Source organism: Procambarus clarkii, chromosome 44, assembly GCF_040958095.1.
Source record: "Procambarus clarkii isolate CNS0578487 chromosome 44, FALCON_Pclarkii_2.0, whole genome shotgun sequence".
NCBI classification, from domain to species: Eukaryota; Metazoa; Arthropoda; class Malacostraca; order Decapoda; family Cambaridae; genus Procambarus; species Procambarus clarkii.
This window is the reverse complement of record NC_091193.1, coordinates 28,227,839-28,246,425: the sequence shown is the minus strand read 5'-3', so window position 1 is coordinate 28,246,425 and position 18,587 is coordinate 28,227,839. Positions and strand designations below refer to the sequence as shown.

Below are 18,587 nucleotides of genomic sequence, written 5' to 3'. Positions count from 1 at the left end.
CAGTTGAAAAACCAGACTTCAGGAGAGGACATTATGGTGACCTTGGAAATTTTTTTAGTGAGTATAATTGGACAGACTTGATGCTAGGCAAGGAAGTGAATGAGATGTATGGCAAGTTTTGTGAAATATATGATAAAGGCACAAAAAAATTTATACCAAAACAGAGATGCAGAACTAGGAAACAGGATTGGTTCAATAGAAATTGCGAGAGGGCTAGAGACCGAAAGACACAAAAATGGAATCAATACAGGAAGAGGCCGAACCCCCAAACATACCAGCGATACAAAGATGCGAGAAACAACTACACGGCAGTGAGGAGAGAGGCAGAAAGAAATTTTGAAAAAGGGATTGCGGACAAATGTAAAACAGAACCAGGTCTATTCTATAAATTCATAAACAACAAATTGCAGGTAAAGGATAATATTCAGAGGTTGAAAATGGGAAATAGATTCACGGAAGATGAAAAGGAAATGTGTGAAACACTAAACGAAAAGTTCCAAAGTGTGTTTGTACAAAATGAAATCTTTAGGGAACCAGATACAATAAGAATTCCAGAGAACAACATAGAACACATAGAGGTGTCTAGAGACGAAGTGGAAAAAATGCTCAAGGAGCTCGGTAAGAACAAAGCAGCTGGCCCAGATGGCGTTTCACCATGGGTTCTGAGAGAATGTGCATCTGAGCTCAGCATTCCACTTCACCTGATTTTTCAGGCATCCCTGTGTACAGGAATCGTAGCAGATGGGTGGAAACAGGCTAACATAGTTCCAATCTACAAAAGTGGCAGCAGGGAAGACCCCCTCAATTATAGACCTGTATCATTGACAAGTGTAATAGTGAAAGTATTGGAAAAACTAATCAAAACTAAATGGGTAGAACACCTAGAGAGAAATGATATAATATCAGACAGACAGTATGGTTTTCGATCTGGAAGATCCTGTGTATCGAATTTACTCAGTTTCTATGATCGAGCCACAGAGATATTACAGGAAAGAGATGGTTGGGTTGACTGCATCTATCTGGACCTAAAAAAGGCTTTCGACAGAGTTCCACATAAGAGGTTGTTCTGGAAACTGGAAAATATTGGAGGGGTGACAGGTAAGCTTCTATCATGGATGAAAAATTTTCTGACTGATAGAAAAATGAGGGCAGTAATCAGAGGCAATGTATCAGAATGGAGAAATGTCACAAGTGGAGTACCACAGGGTTCAGTTCTTGCACCAGTGATGTTTATTGTGTACATAAATGATCTACCAGTTGGTATACAGAATTATATGAACATGTTTGCTGATGATGCTAAGATAATAGGAAGGATAAGAAATTTAGATGACTGTCATGCCCTTCAAAAAGACCTGGACAAAATAAGTATATGGAGCACCACTTGGCAAATGGAATTTAATGTTAATAAATGTCATGTTATGGAATGTGGAATAGGAGAACATAGACCCCACACAACCTATATATTATGTGAGAAATCTTTAAAGAATTCTGATAAAGAAAGAGATCTAGGAGTGGTTCTAGATAGAAAACTATCACCTGAGGACCACATAAAGAATATTGTGCAAGGAGCCTATGCTATGCTTTCTAACTTCAGAATTGCATTTAAATACATGGATGGCGATATACTAAAGAAATTGTTCATGACTTTTGTTAGGCCAAAGCTAGAATATGCAGCTGTTGTGTGGTGCCCATATCTTAAGAAGCACATCAACAAACTGGAAAAGGTGCAAAGACATGCTACTAAGTGGCTCCCAGAACTGAAGGGCAAGAGCTACGAGGAGAGGTTAGAAGCATTAAATATGCCAAAACTAGAAGACAGAAGAAAAAGAGGTGATATGATCACTACATACAAAATAGTAACAGGAATTGACAAAATCGACAGGGAAGACTTCCTGAGACCTGGAACTTCAAGAACAAGAGGTCATAGATTTAAACTAGCTAAACACAGATGCCGAAGAAATATAAGAAAATTCACCTTCGCAAATAGAGTGGTAGACGGTTGGAACAAGTTAAGTGAGAAGGTGGTGGAGGCCAAGACCGTCAGTAGTTTCAAAGCGTTATATGACAAAGAGTGCTGGGAAGACGGGACACCACGAGCGTAGCTCTCATCCTGTAACTACACTTAGGTAATTACACTTAGGTAATTACAGTCAAGTGTTGCATAGGAGGAAAAACAGAAATAGGCAAGGAAAACCCCAAATATGGACCAAGGAGCGGCCGGAAAGAAATGAACACGACCAACCACAAAATGTGTAGTGGAGGGCGTACATACCCGAGGGACCTCATGGACAGCAGGGTGCAGTCAGGCACCGAAGATAGGCAAGGAATGAGTGTCCAGATAGGGCAAAGACCCAGGTGCCGACAACGAAACCAAACGCACCGAAATGCAGGGCAGAGCTCCACAGGACAACAAAGAACAAGATACATGGACAAAGGAAAGTCACTGAAGACACACACAAGGTGACCAAACACGACACACCACACCAAATACCCCTGTTAGGAGCCATCGACGCAACCCGGCCAAGTGGGGAAGAGACAGAGTAAACAAGGATGAAGCAGTGACCAAGGGTGGCACATGCCACCCTTGTGGCACGTTTTGTACACGAAACAAAGGGTATAAATTGGATAAGTTTAGATTTAGGAAAGACTTCAGTAATACTGGTACGGTAACAGGTTTGTTGATTAGTGGAACCAAGTACCGCGTAATGTAGTGGAGGTGGGGTCCCTCGATTGTTTCAAGCGTGGGTTGGACATGTATATGAGTGGGATTGGGTGATAATAAATAGGAGCTGCCTTGTATGGGCCAATAGGCCTTCTGCAGTTACCTTTGTTCTTATGTCCTTATGTTCGTATGCACAAGGGGACACAGGAGGAAGCTGTGTAGCCAAAGGAGCCACAGACATGAAAAAGAACCTGATCAATGTCAGAGGAGACACGAAGCAGAAAGCACTAGGAAGCTACATGATGGAGGCAGACTCCACCCACAGAAGCAAACGTCGATAAGACAGAGCCCAGGATTCTCTGGAAACTGCACAACTGTCGACCGACAGGAAAGAGATGGGACCAAAGAGCCAGAGTTCAACCCCACAAGCACAACTAGGCAAGCACCCCATCAAAAGTCAAGAACCAGCACCTGGCCGACAGAGGCGTCAGACATGACAATCTCACCTGCAGAGCAGACACACAATGGTGCCACAACACAGGCGAGCAGAGTAACATACCAGGATGGCATGCCACCCGTCCACTGGGTGGCATGGCTTGTACACCAGGCGGACACACATTGTACATACAGAATGTACAGACACATCGTATACACACATCGTACAAACACCGGGAAAGGGTATGTAACGAAGACTAGGAACGTTGAAACTGGAAGTAGAGATGACGTGAAAACAAAACCAGGCGAAACCAAAGCGAAAGACAGACAGAGGACGGAAGGTAACCAACGAGGCCGACAAAATACCAGAGGGAATCCACATCGGAAGTCAACAGACGTTCCAATAATATTGAAAGGTACGAAGAGACACACGAACCAATGAGAACCACGACAAGCAAGCACAAACGCATGGAGGTACATATGGACAAAAATATACCCCTGATCAAGGGACACGCAGGGACCCTGATAAGAAGGGAACAGTATCGCAACGTAAACGCGAAAAGGGTAAGCAAAAGGAGGCGAACGCCCTTCAAGATGACCTGGACAAAATAAGTATATGGAGCACCACTTGGCAAATGGAATTTAATGTTAATAATGCCATGTTATGGAATGTGGAATAGGAGAACATAGACTCCACACAACCTATATATTATGTGAGAAATCTTTAAAGAATTCTGATAAAGAAAGAGATCTAGGGGTGGTTCTAGATAGAAAACTATCACCTGAGGACCACATAAAGAATATTGTGCGAGGAGCCTATGCCACGCTTTCTAATTTCAGAATTGCTTTTAAATACATGGATGGCGATATACTAAAGAAATTGTTCACGACTTTTGTTAGGCCAAAGCTAGAATATGCAGCAGTTGTGTGGTGCCCATATCTTAACACTTTGGCGTACCCCTCGCGCCACCCTTCAACTGTGCGATATGGGACCCAGGGTGTCACGGGAGCGCGCGTAAATTCTGAAAAGTGTATACTCTCTTCAACTTTGTCACCTTAATTCTCGCTCTACGAGATTAAATTTGGTATCATTGTGTTCGCAATAGAATTCTCTACAGCACTAAATGCATATATAAACTCCAAAAGCCTGGCTAATTACCCGCAGCAAACAGAGAAAGTGTGAACAAGTTACGCAGGAGCGCGCAAAGGCGATAAAATGTTTTCATTATTTTCACTCTGGTCACCTCAATTTTCGTCCTAGGTCTTTCATTTTGGTCTCAATGGGTTCGCAATAGAATTCTCTAGAGGAACATTTGCATATAAAATAAAAAAACCTGGTCATGCTCCACCCGCCGACAAGTTGAAGACGGGCCACACGTTAGCCGCGAGTGAGCGCTCAGACGCCTTCCAGCTACGCTCCCAATTCCCGCCCTTTTCAAGCCTTTCTTTCGCAATTTTATTCCTGGAAGGGCCTTGTTCATGATCACTATCCATCGTGGAGTAAGCGTAGATAGTTTGTAAAGCCGCAGTAAGAAATATAGCCACGGAAAATAGCCGAAATGTTCACACGTTTGAGATGCGAGGGGAGGCGACATTGGTCACAACAGTGGAGCGAAAACAATGGGCCCACGGCGTGTGCCGAGCTGCCTGCGGGCCACGAGGTGCAACAAGGAAAATGGGAAGACATTGGCGCGCATTTTAAAACCAGTCCCAAAAAAATCAGATAAAAACCTGATTTTTGGCGATTATTTAAAGTGGATGACGCAATGCTGCGTCATCCCCGGCATTACCGACAGTAAACGGACGACGCAATGCTGCGTCATGCCCGGGCGAAAGTGTTAAGAAGCACATCAACAAACTGGAAAAGGTGCAAAGACATGCTACTAAGTGGCTCCCAGAACTGAAGGGCAAGAGCTACGAGGAGAGGTTAGAGGCATTAAATATGCCAAAACTAGAAGACAGAAGAAAAAGAGGTGATATGATCACTACATACAAAATAGTAACAGGAATTGATAAAATCGATAGGGAAGATTTCCTGAGACCTGGAACTTTAAGAACAAGAGGTCATAGATTTAAACTAGCTAAACACAGATGCCGAAGAAATCTAAGAAAATTCACTTTCGCAAACAGAGTGGTAGACGGTTGGAACAAGTTAGGGGAGAAGGTGGTGGAGGCCAAGACCGTCAGTAGTTTCACAGCGTTATATGACAGAGTGCTGGGAAGACGGGACACCACGAGCATAGCTCTCATCCTGTAACTACACTTAGGTAATTACACCCCCAGGAACAATGGGACCAACGAACCCGAAGGGACACGGAACCGAACCCAGGGAGGAGTATACCCGAAACCAACATGAACACAGAGGGGGAATAAACAACCCAACTCTGAGCAACTGCCAGCCCTTCACCAAGGGTACAATGACCCAAGAGGAGCAACTGGGGGCCAAGGCCCCCAGGCAACCCCGGGAACCTCTACGGCAAACCTGGGGCCGAGCCGCACCCGCCCAAAGCCCCAGCTTGACAAGGAAAAGTCGGGGCAGCTGTACAAACACTAAGGAAGGGAGCCCACTGGTCAGACCCATACGGCACGGCTGGAGGAACCGACTCGAATGCCTCCGCCACCACCCCTGAAGAGGAAAATTCCCCGAGACCGCCCGAGTCTCAACCCAACCAGACCCCGCTCCAATATCGAAACCTGCCTACAGTTCGGAGCCGAAAGCAAGTGTGCAGAACAGAAGGGGAAGGACGAGGAGCAGAAGGAGCCAGAGGCGAAACGACCCCCACTCCCAAGTCCGGACACCAACAACCAAAATGGGGCAGCCTCGGGGCATCTGGGCCACAAACAACCAAGAGCGTTGCAGCAACCTACACCTAGCAAGCAACGCCACAGCCGCCTGCACCCGATTATCATGACCAGTGGCCTGGGTGAACGAGAGCGCGTACCGACAACACCCGTCGCACGACTCCAGGTCATAAGAAACAATGACCCAACAGGCAGCATGGCGGAGGCACAACCGGTGAGTGTCACCCTGAGAGAAGGGAACAGAGCAACCGTCAAACTTGCAAGATGCATGGAAGGGGGGGGACTTCGGGGACACACCCATAGGACCACGGAGTCCCCGTGGGGCTTCCCAGGGGCCCTTAGCCTTGGGTACACGCTAAGGCAAGCCCAGGCAGGGTACCGCAAACCGGCGCCCAAGTCTACCAAACAAACTTCTAAAAGCTGAACCCCCGGGACGTGTCCACTCATGTGGGCCAAGCAGGGAGTACCATCAACAGAAAATATCAAAATAAAAACACCTAGAACAGTAAAGGGGGACCATAAAGGCAGACCCCCCACCAGGCACAAACTAAAACAAAAGAAAAACCCCGCAAGAGGACATTGTACCCAGGCAGAACAGAGCAGGCCGCTGTTATTGGTGAAAACTAGCTGTGCAGTACCCCGCGCCCCTACCAGTGACAAAAACTACCACCTACCCAGAGACAAACCAGGGCAACAAAACCCCAGCCGACTCCAAGGGCGGCCTAGTACCGAGCAGTAAAGGACACAGCACAGGTAGAACCCAAGGTGACTTGTGGAAGGTGGCCCCAAGCCCCAAGGGCAGTACTTACAGGGCACTTAGGGAAGATAGCCCTAGGCGCATACAGCCCGAGTACTGTGGAATCTCACTCCTGGCTCACACCCCACCGGTAAAGACAGTCCACACCACAAGGCATAGAACTGAAACAAAAACCACAGCCAGAGGCACTCGACCGGCCAGTAATTCCATCAGCCAAGAACTACCAGTTGGATCGCCAGCACGGAGGGTCTGGGGCTCCTCCTTTCCCCTCCAGGTGAGGGGGGAGGGGGGGGGGGGGTTGCACAGATGGTGGTTCTGTCCACGCGTTCGACTTTCGGTAGCAATAGTTTCACCAAAATAGGGGTTTGTTTTGGGGCGCCTACCTTTCTTTTTTTACCTAAGTGTAGTTACAGGATGAGAGCTACGCTCGTGGTGTCCCGTCTTCCCAGCACTCTTTGTCATATAACGCTGTGAAACTACTGACGGTCTTGGCCTCCACCACCTTCTCCCCTAACTTGTTCCAACCGTTTACCACTCTGTTTGCGAAAGTGAATTTTCTTATATTTCTTCGGCATCTGTGTTTAGCTAGTTTATATCTATGACCTCTTGTTCTTGAAGTTCCAGGTCTCAGGAAATCTTCCCTATCGATTTTATCAATTCCTGTTACTATTTTGTATGTAGTGATCATATCACCTTTTTTTCTTCTGTCTTCTAGTTTTGGCATATTTAATGCCTCTAACCTCTCCTCGTAGCTCTTGCCCTTCAGTTCTGGGAGCCACTTAGTAGCATGTCTTTGCACCTTTTCCAGTTTGTTGATGTGCTTCTTAAGATATGGGCACCACACAACTGCTGCATTTTCTAGCTTTGGCCTAACAAAAGTAGTGAACAATTTCTTTAGTATATCGCCATCCATGTATTTAAAAGCAATTCTCAAGTTAGAAAGCGTGGCATAGGCTCCTCCCACAATATTCTTTATGTGGTCCTCAGGTGATAGTTTTCTATCTAGAACCACCCCTAGATCTCTTTCTTTATCAGAATTCTTTAAAGAGTTATCACATAATATATAGGTTGTGTGGGGTCTATGTTCTCCTATTCCACATTCCATAACATGGCATTTAGTAACATTAAATTCCATTTGCCAAGTGGCGCTCCATGTACTTATTTTGTTCAGGTCTTCTTGAAGGGCATGACAATCATTTAGGTTTCTTATCCTTCCTATTATCTTAGCATCATCAGCAAACATGTTCATATAATTCTGTATACCAACTGGTAGATCATTTATGTAGACAACAATCACTGATGCAAGAACTGAACGCTGTGGTACTCCACTTGTGACATTTCTCCAGTCCGATACATTGCCTCTGATCACAGCCCTCATTTTTCTATCAGTCAGAAAATTTTTCATCCATGTTAGAAGCGTACCTGTCACTACTCCAATATTTTCCAGTTTCCAGAACAACCTCTTATGTGGAACTCTGTCGAAAGCCTTTTTTAGGTCCAGATAGATGCAGTCAACCCAACCATCTCTTTCCTGTAATATCTCTGTTGCTCGATCATAGAAACTGAGTAAATTCGATACACAGGATCTTCCAGATCGAAAACCATACTGTCTGTCTGATATTATATCATTTCTCTCCAGGTGTTCTACCCATTTAGATTTAATTATTTTTTCCAATATTTTGACTATTACACTTGTCAATGATACCGGTCTATAATTAAGGGGGTCTTCCCTGCTTCCACTTTTGTAGATTTGAACTATGTTTGCCTTTTTCCACACATCAGCTACAACTCCTGTAAACAGGGATGCCTGAAAAATGAGTTGAAGAGGAATGCTGAGCTCAGGTGCACATTCTCTCAGAACCCATGGTGAAACTCCATCTGGACCAACTGCTTTGTTCTTATTTAGCTCCTTGAGCATTTTTTCCACTTCGTCTCTAGACGAAGTGGGTGCCTATCCAGGTCGATGGCAGACACAAAATGCTTCCAACCACAAAGGGGTTTCTATAGGCCATTGCTTCTTGTGCCTCTCTGAGGGGGCCAGGTTCTGGTTCATGGTCCCCGGTAAGCAAGATCTCCTAGCATTTTGACTGATGCCAGAAAGTTATACATATCCATTCAGCCTGGATAGCTCCGGGGAGCCGACGGGGCTCCCCCCAGAAAAATTCCTAAATTTTAGCAGGAAACTACCGTCTGTACACATACTTTTTAAGAAACTTGAATATGTTATAATATTACAGTGGTACCTCAGCTTATGAATTTAATCCACTCCCAGAGACAGTTTGTAACCCGAAAATTCTTAAACCGAAGCGAATTTTCCCCATAAGAAATAACGTAAAATGAATTAATCTGTTCCATACTCCCAAAAATATTAGCTTCAAAGTAAATTTTATACCTAATTCACCCAAATCTTTAGTACTAAAGTATGTACAAGTTATTGCTTACCTTTATTTTGGTCTCTTGTTGTCGTATGGAAGACAGTGAGATGGGGGGGGGAGGAGAGGTGTTAGTGTTTAGAAGGGGAGTCCCCTTCTATTATAACATCAGGCAATGATGACTTCTCTGAGGGTACTCTCTCTCCTACGTTTTGCAGATGTACCACTAGGACCTGATTGGTACTCCTGCAGACGTGAGCCTGGTTGTAGCTCACTGCTTGCTTGTCTTACTAAGAATCTGTCTAAAGACATTTGTTTTTCCCTACATTTTAACACTTGCTGTAGCAACGCATCACATTGTCATTTAAAAGGTCAATGTAATGGCCTGCTACAGCTTTATCTGGGTGAGTTTTTTCAACAAAAGTTTGCAGTTTTTCCCATACTTCACACATTTTCTTAATGAGGAAGGAACATCCTCTACTGCCTCTACTCACACTATTTTCTTAGGTTGGACCTTACCACTTACTTTCTTAGGATACATGGCGAGATATATAATAATTACAGTACTTTTATGTTCAAATTTCCAAAAATCCAAAAAATACTGAAATTTTTTACAAAGAATTCAGGCGCGATTATCACCTGGCGGGAGGCACTGGTAAATTAAGGTGCGGTCGTCGTGCCACCACGCGCTAAGTCGGCCATATGTGTATCAACAAACTTTGTTACCCGAGGCAAAGTTCGTAACCCGATTTGGATTTTTACAAAAAATTGGGCTCGTAACCCGAAAAGTTCGTAAAGAGGGGACATTCATAAGCCGAGGTGTCACTGTATATATTTCTTTAGTTTTTGCTGTAATGAATTTTTACATAATTCTTGGTTATTCTATACAATACAAATCATAGGCCCTCTCATTCCCCAGACAGACCCTCTCGACTCTCCCAACACCTCTCCTTCCACGAAACCTGCCACACTAATACCGTACCTTTCATACTCCGCACCTCGAGCCACTATTGTACGGGTTTAATACGGTATGACCCAATGCCTGCTTGCGGTATCGAGCAAAATCTCTGGCTATCTGAAATGCTATTCGGATATGGCAAAGTTTTTCCAGAAAAATATTCGGCCTAAATTTTTGCTAAATAACCCAAATATTTGGATCAGTAGGGTTTGGATAAGTGAGCTCATACAGTATATGTATTTTTTGAACCTCTTCTCATGAACAGTTCTCCATTAAGTTTTAATTGTTTACTATGTGATGAGGTTATTTTTTACCAATGGCCAAATTATATCAATTTACCAATCTTTTTTTTTTTTTTACCAATTTTTACCAGTATTTACCAATACTGTCAAATCATAATTTAGTCTTTCCTGCCAGTATTTGAATCTCTTTCTGGATGACAATACCAGACAGGACTGTACGCCTAACCTCAGGCTAGGTGTAAAATCCTGGATGCTGTTCTGGATGTTTTTGGCCGGAGTGTAATGATGCTGATTCAACATGATATTACAATAAGTACAGTAAAGTGAAATATATGGTGAACAAAGGGACAGATTACCATTCCATGTTTTCCTCAACACCTTTTATCAGTAATCGTTCAAGAACGATCTGTAAAGCTTGAAATGAAAACTCCCACAGACTTTTGTTATTTTCCTACAGTTGTGCACTTTTATACAAGGTCAAGTCACAATTTAGGCTTTGTAGGAGAATACATAATGAATATTTGCTATATGTCAAGTAAAACAAATAATATTTTTACCTCTTTTCCTGTACGTATTGTAGCCTGGATGTGATTACGAATGGACCTGGTAAGAGTATAATATGGAGAGTTGGCATAAGAACCAGCTGATATTGTCTTGAGACGTTCGCCTGCCTTCAGCTCTATGTACAGTGTGACTAGTCCATCGGCAACTAAATCATGTAGAGTATCGAAACGCTTCTCACCGACATAATGCTTTTTGCCATCATAGTATAAACGAAAGTGTTTAATTTGATTGTTAAATCTGAAAGAAATAAGAATAATTAATTCAGAAATATAAATATCTTAAATATCTTAATATAAATTATACATTTTTCTCAATACTGTACAAATAAGAATATATAATTTACTGTACTTTAATATTAAGTATGAAGTTGTGACGTATTTCTGATTATAAAATGTAAAGTTTCATGCCTGAAATGAAAACAATGGAATGTTAGAATATACATATATTTTATATAGCCACTAGCTGCAATGAAATTTAAAGGTGCAGCACAAGTTTAAAACTACAAGAGTAAGACTCCCATTTACCAACTTGATTATGAGCTTGATATAATACAGACAGCAGTGCAACCCAAAAAACTAGTGTTGAATGTAATGAAACGCCATTTTTTGGACGAGCCGCCGGAGGAGCCTTGAAGCTATCAAACTGACTTGTGCCATATTAGTTTGGTGTCATCAGTGCCAGGAGTTATGTGTGCCTTCCTGACACCAGAGCCAGAACCTGGTCCACTCAGAGAGGCACAGGGAGCAATGGCCATATGAGTACTCTACCTTTAGTGTGTGTCATGTCTGTCAACGACCGAGGATACCATCAGAAAGGTAGGCGAAACATTACAAACCTCCAACTGGTGAAAATTGTAACCTATATCTGAACAAAGCCAAAGAACTCTCCCAAATGAAAACAATGAAACAAGCACATCGTCATCCAACTAGCACGCCCGCTGAAGCAAGCTGGCCGCTCCACCCCCATTTCATGGAGTGATGAAAACTACCGAACGGAGGGAGGGAGGGAGGGTGACAGGATTCCTCCAAGGCTCGCCTAGAATATGGCGTTTCATTACATTCAACGCTGGTTTTCTGTGGGAAGCCCCGTCGGCTCCCTGAGGCGAAATACCCACAGGTAGGTAAAAAACTGGGATGTACCCGGGAGGTGGCAGCACCGTAGGTCTCCCGATGAAGATGAGACAACAGGCCATGACAGACGTCTCAAGCAACACAAGGCCGAACTGAGGCCAGAATGTTGACAAGATATCTGGGAGGCCAGACCCTGTTCGACTTCCAAAACCCCCAGCACCCGCCAGGCAACCCAAGACATATGACCAAAACCAGCGGCCAAAGCAGCATACTTACGCACATCATGGGCTCGAGGGTAGACCACAGGCTGGCTAGACATGAGTACACTGAGGACTAACCGATAACACAAGTCCTGATGGAGGGAATCAGGTAAAAAAGGATCCACCCAGAGCATGGCCACGGACACCGCACCAGCGGCCCACAAGTAGCGCCACAAAGCTGCCACAGGACATGAGAAATGTTACACCCCCAGCCTAACCAACCAAGCAACACAATCAACGGACCTCTCTGGAAGCCTGCCATCTTATTCTTAGCCAGAAAAGGAGAAGGCTGCAAACAAAGAAAACCACCCAACAGGGCCAAAAGAGCAGAAACCTTTGTGCCAGAGAAGAGCATGAAGCTACGCAACCCGACCCCCAGAGAACAAAGCCAACTAAAACATGGCTGTCAAAAGCAAACCCAAACTGAAAGGACCACAATAAACTGAAGGGAGGAAAGAAAAGAGCACCTGGTCCAAAGACCAAGACTGCGCAAGCGGTACATGAGCAGGCTGGAGGTGAAAAATTGCATGGGAAAGCTTGCAGAACAGAGCAGAAGGAACATTCACTCTGAATGCAAGCCAAAGTTGCTCCACCAACGCTGCACAATAAGAAGCTACAGTATGCAGCAGGAGATGCCAGTCCAAAAAGAGCCATGAAAGAACAAAACTACCTTCACAGATACCGACTACACCTTCCAAATTGAAAGAAAATGGCAGAAAGACCGTCAGGAGACAACATACGGTCACTGAGAAGAAGACCACAGGTGGGACACTATCAGAGAAGCCATCGGATCACCATACAAGTGGTGATACTCCCGTGTCAGAAAAACCAGACGCGAAGAGTGGAAGAGTAAGTCAAACCAGCAAGGTACCTTACCAGCCTGACCTGCTGAAAGAGGTGGAGTCACGGAAAGACTCCCAGTTTGGACATCAAGCAAGCAGAGCCTAAAACCATGGCTGGGCCAGCCATGGGTGTCGTCTATCTTTCTGGGTGTCTTCTCCAGTCGATGGCAATTATGACATACTTTAAATGTAAAGTGCCCAAAGGCCATTGCTACCTGCACCTCTCTGAGAGGACCAGGTTCTGGCTTGTGGTTCTTGGTAGGCAAAGGACTCTTGTGACTGATGACCCAAACTAATATAGCACATATCAGTTTGGATAGCTTCAGGGGAGCCGACGGGGCTCCCTGCAGAAAAAAAACTAGCGTTGAATGTAATGAAACGCCATTAGCCCGGAGATATCCGAACATATATGAATGTATTAGACCATGGCATCAGTCAAAGCGAATGGGGTTCTTAGACCTACCAGGGACAGCGAGCCAGAACCTGGCCCCCTTAGAGAGGTATGAGGAGCAATGGCCTATAGAAACCCCCGTGTGGTTGGAAGTATTCTAACAAAGTAATGAGTGGAAGTAACCACTCGATTATCCGGGATTCGAACATCCGGAAAATGCCCTTATACGGCCAAAATCATGACCGGATAAAGTTACCTCAATATCCGGCCAAAATGGCCATGGGAGCCGGATAAAAGCTGGTTTAGCCGGATAAAAAATCGGAGCTGGTTAACTTGCTGCCGATGTTACACTATCCAAACAGTCAGCCAGATAATCATTGAATTGTCCGGATATGAAAGCCATGGGGCGGGCCATACCGTCTCAATCCTGTCTTCCTGTGGCTCGAGACACATGGTGGAGGAGGGAGTGGGGTGGGTGGGTGGTGTCGGGAGAGAGGGGGCAGCGTTGGGAGGGACCACCTGGGGGGGAATAAGGGGGGATGTGGAGCAGCCTATACACTACAGTACAGTACAGGAATTACCATTAATTTTAGAACAATTCATCATAGCCAAAATCAAAAGAAATACTAGTAATTATGTAATAAAAAATACCATACAAGTTTCTTAAAAACAATTTCCACAGGCTGAAGTTTCCTTCAAAAATGTTTTTTTTTTCCTGCGTATCTCCCTGCCCCGACTGGACCTGTCCAAGCCTGGTCAACCCAAGTGCTCTCGATCCTCGTGTTACACCACAGTGCCGCGCCATTAGTGAAATATTTTTTTAAATAAATTTTTTATTTTCATAGTAACTTTGAACATTTTTGGCCAAGACTATGTCTGGTAGCAGCATGAATCGTTCTGGAGGTGTTAAGAGGAAGAAGGTTGTCCTAACAATTAAAGACAAGTTACGTGTTGTACAACTTTGTGAAAATGGCCAGTCGACTTCAAGTGTTGCCAAGGTATTTAATATAGACACTAGTACTGTTTCTGATATAAGGAAACAAAAAGAGAAAATTATGAAATACATTTCAACCTGTGAAAGTGAAGGTGCAAGCACTAGCAGAGGGTGTGGTAGAAAGACTATGAAAACTTCGACGCATGTACAGTTGGATGAGGCTGTGTACAAGTGGTTTGCTCAGCACCGCACAGCTGGTGTGACAATTCGTGGCCCAGAAATACAAAATGCAAGCCTTGGAATAAAGGATTTTGAAGCGAGTGAAGGGTGGGTTGCAAGGTTTAAAGGTAGGCACAACATTGTGAAGAGGAAAATTGTCGGTGAAAAACTGAGTGCAGATGAAAGCAGTGTAGAACCATTTAAACAGAAATTAAGAGCATACATTTTGGCAAATAATATATATTCGTATCAAATTTATAATGCAGATAAAACTGGGTTGTATTGGAGGAGTTTACCAGAAAAAACTCTAGCAATGAGGAGTGAGGGTTGTGTGCCAGGACGTAAGGTTTGCAAGGACAGGCTCTCAGCCATGATGTGTGCGAATGCCGACGGCACAGACAGAATCACGTGTGCAATTGTTGGCAAATCTAAGAAACCAAGAGCCTTGCAACATTGCTTGGACAGACTGCCAGTCAAATATTATAACTCAAAATGCATGGTTTACACAGGAGATCTTTCTTTCCTGGTTTCATGACGTGTTCTGCAGGGAAGTTCGTGCCTATCAAGTTAAGAAACTCAAAGTAAGGCCAAGCGAAGTTCGGGCTTTGCTGCTGCTTGATAATGCGCCTGCCCACCCCAAAATTGACACGTTAACCTCACATGATGGCAAGATAATGTGTATGGCACTTCCTCCTAACACAACCTTTCTCATCCAGCCTATGGATCAGGGAGTTATCTGTGCCACGAAGAGGTTGTACACCAAAAAGATGCTCAACTAAGTTTTGGTGGTTTTGCCTCTTCCGGAAGAAATTGAACTCTGTGTGGATAACAGGGCTAAAAAAAAAACTTGAGAATTTGAAGAACTATACAATCAAGGAAGCCATCTATAACTGGGCCAAGGTGTGGAGTGAAGTAAAGGAAACGACTTTGAAAAATTCCTGGAAAAAATTCCTCATGTCTACGGTCAGCAATGAGGAGGATGAAGAAATGGATTTTGAAGGATTTACAGATGAAATCCATGGAATGTTCAGAAATGCCGGCAAAAACTTGGAAAGACAGGATGTGGTTGATTGGCTTGAAAAAGATGCCAATGACCCAGGATATGGTGTGATGAGTGAAGACGAGATTCTCCAGTCTATTACTGGTGAGGTCGATGTAGAGATGGAGGATGAAGAAGGCAGTGATGAACCAACACCAATGACCACAAAATACAGTGTACTCATGACCTATGTTGATGGATTAATAAATTTTTCATCCAATTCTGATCATCCAGAAGTTGGAAACATGTATCAGTAGCTGAGGCGAGCAAAAGAGCTGATCATACAACTGGCCAGTGAACACAGGCAAGCAACACTTGATTCTTATATGGTATGAAAATCAAGCCCAGCGTCTTCAACAAGTGAGGCTTCACAGGCAAGCCAAATGCCTTCAACAAGTGAGGCTTCACAGGCAAGCCAAATGCCTTCAACCAGTGAGGCTTCACAGGCAAGCCAAGTGCCTTCAACCAGTGAGGCTTCACAGGCAAGCCAAATGCCTTCAACCAGTGAGGCTTCACAGGCAAGCCAAATGCCTTCAACCAGTGAGGCTTCACAGGCAAGCCAAGTGCCTTCAACCAGTGAGGCTTCACAGGCAAGCCAAATGCCTTCAACCAGTGAGGCTTCACAGGCAAGCCAAGTGCCTTCAACCAGTGAGGCTTCACAGGCAAGCCAAATGCCTTCAACAAGTTAGGCTTCACAGGCAAGCCAAGCGCCTTCAACCAGTGAGGCTTCACAGGCAAGCCAAGCGCCTTCAACAAGTGAGGCATCACAGGCAAGCCAAATGATTTCAACCAGTGAGGCTTCTGCAGCTGACAGTGAAAACTCACTTTGCCTAATGAACTGTGCAGTAATTTTAAGTGTTAATTTTAGTGTTGTGTTAGTATAGGTTACGTAAATTGTCAAGAATTTTTAACTTCAAGATGTGTGGCATCAATCAAGAAGACGAACAACAACAAGGTAAGTTGAGGTTTCTAGTTGAATATTTAATAATTATATGTGGCAAGGCAATTCAAATTATGCTGTTTGTAGTATAAAAATAGTTTGAAATGGTTAGTTTTGGACTCATAGGTGAAAAAGTACCATTATCTGGAACACGTGATTATCCAGCTGGGGGCCCTTCCCATATAGTCAGGATAATCGAGTGATGACAGTACCTGGTTAAAAAATTGCTACCGAAAGCCGAGCTGTTGGACAGAACTCCCCAAACTAAAAACCAGCAAACGAGCATGACGCCACAACCGAGACGGCTGCAAATGAACAGATCATCCACCAGGACCGAAAGAGCAGAAACCTTTGAGCCGAAGGAGAGCTTCAAGCTCACCGACCCAACCCCCAAAGGCCAATGCCAACAGAAACAAAGCCTTGTGAAAGCAATCTAGAGCCAAAGGGGGCCACCACAAACCGAGGGGAAGAGAGAGAAAGGAGACCACCCGGTCTAAGAACCAGGACGGCTCAGGCAGTGCATGAGCAGGCCGGATGTGAAACAAAGCACAAGAAAGCTTATGGAACGGGACGGAAGTGACATCCACCCTGAACGCATGTTGGAACAGCTCCGCCAGTGCTGTACGATAAGAGGCGACAGTATTCGGCATAAAATGATAGTCTTGAAAGAGCCAAGAAAGGACAAAACAACCCGAACAAAAACAGAAGACAACCTACAAAGAGAGACGATATGGTGAAAAGAACGCCAAGAGACTTCATACTGTTGCCGAGAAAAAGACCACAGGTAGGACATCATCAAAGAAGCCCTGATCACCATACAAGTGGTGATAGACATGTGTCAAAAAGACCAGACTCAAAGAGCGGAGTAGAAGGAACCAGCCAGGTACTGGACCGGCCTGATCTGCTGGAAGAAGCAGAGCCGCAGAAAATGCCCTGGGTTCAGACACCGAGCAAGCAGCGACTGCAACCCAAGGCTGTGCTGGTCACCACAGGGCTACAAGAACGACTCTCCCACAATAAGACTAACTGACCCAGAACCCTAAGCAACAAACAGCTGGACCGCGGGAAAGAGATACAGGTAACCACACTTCATCCTGGCGAAAAGCGTCCACTGCGACGGTTCCACAGTCGGGAAAGGGGCACCACATACATCGGGAGACACCGGAGGGACCACGGCAATGGGAAGAGGTTCACCTACAGGGGCTTGTACGACTAGCAGAGCCAACTGAAGGAGTCAGCGTTGACTGTCCATTTCATGGGCAGGGGAATGAACCATGACAGGCCGTCTGCCAGGACGTTGGACACTCTTTGGACCCGAGAACCCCCCCACCCCCCGGAACAGCTGAAAGCGGGACTGCAGCCGCAGCAACACTGCAGGAGACACACTGAAGCGGTCCGGGAGTCCCAAACAAGGCCCAGCCAGGTCCGAACCTGCAGTTCACCAGGAATCCGAACCCGGTTAGCTGGGAAGGAACGACACCCTGTTTTAGTACTGGAAACAAGCGAGAAGCCAACTTGAAGGACCAGGTTGTTATGACCACGCACAAGTGCACCCACTCCAAGATGACCTGATGGAGCGAAGTGGAAGAAGCCTGCCCCGAACCACCCAAAGGAGGATGAGCCGTCTAATACAACCACAGGCCAGAGGACACGACCCGAAATACCCACGAATCACGGGACCAAAGAAGGCCAAACAGCCAGCTTCTCCCGTCAACGAGGCGACCCACGAAGGGTTAGTGACTTCTCGTGACAATCTTATGAAAAGCCGGCAGACATGCAGAGAGCAGTGCACCGAGCTAGTATTAAAGAAACTCAGGCCCCCCCCCCTTCCCCGGGAGAACCAACAAATCTAATAAAGGCTGCTTGGAAAAATTGAGTAACAGCCTTGTCCACAAATGACAACGGACAGAAGAGCGACGAGAATCTAAGAGCCAGGGCCCAAGCAAATTCCAAGGAGAGACTGAGGACAGCCTGGTACCGCGAGGTGAGAGGCAAAGAACAGAGATACCACCTTCCAGAGTATCGGCACAAACAACTTCAACAGTGCCCCAGAAGAAGACCCAGCACTCAACGCCTCCACGTCTTCCGCAAGCCAGTTCA

At 45.0% G+C, this 18,587-nt stretch overlaps 1 protein-coding gene across 4 annotated transcripts in view; it reads right to left on the bottom strand.

Moving 5' to 3' along the window:
• Positions 1-18,587, bottom strand: part of LOC123745434 (N-chimaerin) — a 145,138-nt gene that overhangs the window by 81,868 nt on the left and 44,683 nt on the right. For all 4 annotated transcript variants that reach the window (XR_011222048.1, XM_069300867.1, XM_069300866.1 and 1 more), the window contains one exon: positions 10,786-11,029. Coding sequence is in view for 3 of the 4 variants with exons in the window: in XM_069300867.1 (XP_069156968.1) it covers positions 10,786-11,029 (244 nt within the window). In the remaining variant the exon portion in view is untranslated. The remainder of the gene's footprint in view (positions 1-10,785; positions 11,030-18,587) is intronic.